Genomic DNA, 5,000 nt, shown 5'->3' with positions numbered 1-5,000 from the left:
CTAAAGGCCTTATAGAATACAACTATTCAGACTTTGAATAACTGAACAGTTCTAGATATCTACAAAAAGTAAATTACAACACAGACTTACAAAATCTCAATAACCAATAAAGCGCTCCTCACCTGTGTAGGCTGACGAACCCACTGCCACCCCCTTCGGAAAGCAGAGATGTCGGGTACAACACAGAGCATAGACTCCTGACAGCGGTACATCGTTTCTGCTTCGACGTCACCAAACCACACACGCAGGTTGGGGCTGAAGCTTTCTCCAGTGAGCTCCAACATGGCGACGTCACCACCTCCATTTAGCTGTGAAAACAAAATTTGGGAATGAGTCTTCATCAAAAAATCAAAGAAGTATGGAGAATCTGAATCAGAAATCCAACCTCATATAGTATAAACATTTTAAATGATGATGGAACAGCACACTGATTTTTTTCTTTCAAAATTCACATGAGAAAACTCCCCCCATAAATGAAATCAACTATCATACCAAGATTTTGCCAACAGCAGGCAGGGAATGTCAGATACTTACGTGCAGAGAATTGACAATAGGTACTGGTGTGACAGGAGCACGGACAGGACCCATGCCCTCATAGAACTGGTATTCAGCCTTGTCTGTGCTGATGATGGTCCAGGAGGCCCCGTCATTGATCATCTCCTTGTTGGGTTCTCTGGGACAGGGGGTGGCCTGAGAAAGCAAGGTGTCCTGTTAGCTGACTGGCAAAAATACCAAACTAATTATGGAATATGTGAGGAGGGTGGTATTCTTCTACCGTCAAAAATAAAAACGAATGTACATGTGAGGAGAGTGGTATTCTCCTACAAATGTACACAAGTATCAATAATGAACCAAGGTTTAAGAGAGAATAAGCAAGGCTCCTAAAAACAACAAAACACACACACAAATCCCGCCATCCTCTCACCTGGAACTGAATGATGCGCTCCTGACTGAGGCACAGGTACATGCGCTCCGTGTCCTTCATGTAGAAGGCGCACTTGTGCAGCTGTGAGACGGGGTCGTCGGCGTCCATGAGGGCCGTCTGCTTGTCCACCTTCCGGATGATGAGTCTGGGCAGCGCCATGCCCGTCGCGGCACACACCAGCTTCACCGTCGACCCGTAGTGGATGTACCCGTCGCGCACGCTGAACTCCTCGCTCTCGCTCTCGTTGTCGTCCACTGCGGGAGGGAAGGGAAGGTGTGAGTGGCTTTGCTCTTGAACTGGTGTTGGGAATACCATTACTGGAGGGTTATCCCCGTGATTAACATTTCAGGATTGTTAATGGTTGCGGGTAATCTGATTTTTTTTAATGTGCATGTTTTTATTTATTTATTATTTCTTTTAGGGGTATACCAGTGGGCTTCCTAATGCGTCCATCTTTAACGCTTTTCGAAAGGACTTTTAATCCTTCAAGTTTTGTTTTACATCGATCATGAAAGACAATCTATCCCATCATTTGATTTAACCTCAATTTCTATCTTTCTATTACAGTTTTGAAGAAGTGGGAATTTCCTAAGGCAAATAACCAACAAAGTAAATCATAAAAAAAAATCAAATAATCCACAAATGTCACCCTTCAAAGTTCACATGAGGAGAGCACAAAGTATGAGCAAGTCGGGGCGCAGAGATACAGTTAAAGTTCACACCAAAACACACACGAAAGAAAGTGTATCACCACTCAAGACAAGACGAAACAACAAAATAAAAGTAAAAAAGAAAATAATAATAACAATAAATAAAAAAAGAAGAAATAAGCGAAAAAAATTTCTTCCGTTAAACAAATCAAAACAAAATGTAACTGACAGCTCATCCCCAGACAACGAATGCAGTCGAATCCCAAAATGGAGGAGAAATAAGTCCTTTCCTTTTCTCTCAACGCCTTAAATGACCTTCTTCAATCTTTAACAAACCGAGACGAAAACACTGAAATCTTAAGGAAGGCGAGAGACATAAAAAATACACACATACCTCCCCCTCCCCCCTCTTACCCGGTAAATTACGCTCTATAATGCCCGTGTGAACATCCGAAATATCGGAAAGCCATTTGTGAAAGATGCAAGGAAAGCAAGCGAGAGATAAAAGTGCAAGGTGCATAATGGATGTGCACCTGGCAGGAGGCACCGACCACCTCAATCCTTCCCACCGTCAGCTGTTCCCCCCAACCCCCACCCCCTAACCCTACTCCCACTACCTCCCCTCCCCCTTTTCCCCTTCTCTATCCCCGTTCCTCCCCCCTCCCTCCCTCTCTCTCCATCCCCTTTCTTCCCCCCTCCCCCTTCCCCTTCATCCTTCTTTCTTCCCCCTCCCCGTCTCTCCCCCACCCTCCCCCATCCCCTACCACCCACCTTACTCCTCCCTCATCCCTTCCTCACTCCCTCCCCTCTATATCCCCTCCTCCTCCCTTCCTCCCTCCCCTCCCTATCCCCTCCTCCATCCCTACCCCCCGCTTTCCACCACACGCGAAGACACAACTACACCGCAGTTGCATGTGCATCCACTTACGCCCGCGCCTCCTTGCAAATCATCTTGCACACATGTTCGCAAACACGACCAAGCAGCCGCTCTTCCTCTCCCCGCCTGATCTATTCTTTTTCTCTCTCTCTCTCCCTCTTCTTCTCCTTTTTTCTCTTTCTTTCTCTCCATCTCTTCCTTTCTTCTTCATCTCCTGTTCATGTGTTTATCCATGCATCCTTAGGTTATCATTCCAATTGTAGAAGTAAAACACACACCACACACACACACACCACACACACACACACACACACACACACACACACACACACACACACACACACACACACACACACACACTACAAACACGTAAAACCAAACAGTCGATTTGCTCTCATGAGAACTAACCTTGTACTTATCATCATAAAAAACAAGAGTTCAAACGACGCACATAAGAAAAAAAAAACTTACAACGCATACGCACACACACATACAAACACACACAAAAAAAATCACGACCGAATTACTTGTACGTGATGTAATTTCGTCGCCGGTCCGTCGTGGCTGCGTAATGCGTGCATAATCATTCCGTTTATGTGTTTATATCCGCGCGCAACCGAGTGGGGGAAAAAATTAATAATGATCGGACGGTAACAGTCATTACAAAAAAAAAAAAAAAAAAAAAAACGCCCGCCCTTCCCTCTTTCCACGAGCAGCTCCCACGACCCTGCCTGGTTGTGTGACCGACTGCCTGACTGGCGACTGATTCTGTTGCGGAAATATTTGTTGATGAAGAGAAACACATTCCCGTCGTTGAAACAGTCGTTAATAAAAAAGAAAAAAAAAACGCTCAAAAAGGGGGGGGGGAGTCAGTCGTTCATTTAAATAAGATAAAAAACTGAGTCAGTCACTCCAACAACAATAATCACAGTCGCTAGATTTAAAAAAAAAAAATAAAATAAAAAATAACCCACCAACATATCCAACCAACAACAACCATACTAACAACACCAACAACCCCACGAAGGAAATACTTACGCAAGTGTATCGTGAAAGCGCCCCACTGCGTCGACGAAGCGTGGAAGTTGCCGTTCTCGACGTGCAGGTACCGCGTGGACACCGTCTGGGAGCGCAGGCGGTTGAACAGCGCCACTTTCGTGCCCGACGCGATGCACACTGCGGAAGGGGGGGGGGGGTTAGTCTCCAAGGCACAGGGAGGCATGTAGAAAAAGGCTATTATGTTGCTACAATAGACGGGGGTGTTCAAAAGACACCCGTATATCCCTATATTACATGCACACATTGTTTGTGTGCATGTAATATGCATAATTGCGCGCACACACTCGTACGCATATACACATACATATATATTTTTTCCATTTATATAACAGCTTTAATTTACAAAATCTGAAAACATATACTCAAACATTGGCAATAGTAAATACATGTTTTAAATTAATATTCATTTATATAATTATGAAAAATAAAGCAAATAAAAATTACCTACATAATTGCATGGAAATATGAATCCCACTTGAGTGAAATCCAACTTGATTGAATCTTTTAAATATGCGCCGAAGAGTATACTTAATATCATAAGAGTAATATCCTATCTCAAAGTCTTTGGAAGGTGTATTGTGTAAACCTGTATTTCCTGAGAACTTCCCCAACGCCGGCGATTTTATCTTTTTCAAATTCTTAAATGGTGTTGGAACGCTCCTGCTGCCGACGCTCACGAGAAAACAACAAAGCCCAAGAAACACACACAAAAGAAATGAAGAACATAAAACAAAACAGAACTTCAACTCGAGTACAAAAAAAAATAAAGAAAAGCGAAATAATTCGAAATCCAGAGAAAAAAAGGCAGAAAAATACCCGCGTGTCACTTCCCGCCTCGTAGAAAATGGCGTCCGCGGTGACAATAACTCGAAGACCTCGGTGAGCGCGGCAGTTGACGTCGCTTACACCAGCAAGTCATAAACACGGGGCTTGGGATCGACAGGGAGAGGGCGAAGGAAAGGGGTGGAGGGTGGGAGAGAGAAAGAGGAAAGGACGAGGAAGAAGAGTTGGAAAGGAATGGATGAAAACAGAATGTGAATGGCAATAAGAGAAAGAAGGAAGATAATCAGAATGAGCATGAGAATGAGAATAAGAATGAGAATAAGAATAAGGTTGGAAGTGACGACGACGACGGCAGCAATGACGAGGGTGAAGGAAGAGGAAGAAGAAGGAAGAAGAGAAAAACAACAAGCTCCCCCAACCCAAACCAAGATCAAACAGAGCTTGACTAAGGACTCGCCGCGGATCCTCGTCCGCCGCGGCGCGCAGGAGTTCCGCATCGGACAGGTGACGGCGGAAACAAGGTGATCCTCCGGCCCGGCTCCCAACCCCCAACTTTCAGTTTTCTAACCGCATAATCCCGGAGCAGCCATTACGGAGCCCGGCGCGGCGGAGGCGTAACCCTCGCGCTGCAGGTGTCACGCCAAAGTGATCATTACCGCCGGGATATATAGGGGCCACGACAGGACCCGACGGCTGCCTCGCGTCC

General features: G+C 45.1%; 1 protein-coding gene across 1 annotated transcript in view; it reads right to left on the bottom strand.

The window, feature by feature from the left end:
- The window catches only part of Su(H) (recombining binding protein suppressor of hairless), a gene marked incomplete in the record, with an annotated part of 25,210 nt that overhangs the window by 1,807 nt on the left and 18,403 nt on the right, over positions 1–5,000 (bottom strand). The window contains 4 exon segments of the mRNA XM_070126421.1: positions 123–308; positions 535–690; positions 926–1,179; positions 3,491–3,628. Of these exon segments, the coding sequence (XP_069982522.1) occupies positions 123–308; positions 535–690; positions 926–1,179; positions 3,491–3,628 (734 nt within the window).

Source organism: Penaeus vannamei, chromosome 10, assembly GCF_042767895.1.
Source record: "Penaeus vannamei isolate JL-2024 chromosome 10, ASM4276789v1, whole genome shotgun sequence".
Taxonomy (NCBI): domain Eukaryota; kingdom Metazoa; phylum Arthropoda; class Malacostraca; order Decapoda; family Penaeidae; genus Penaeus; species Penaeus vannamei.
Note: the sequence above shows the minus strand (reverse complement) of the source record. Positions and strands in the feature narration are given on the sequence as shown.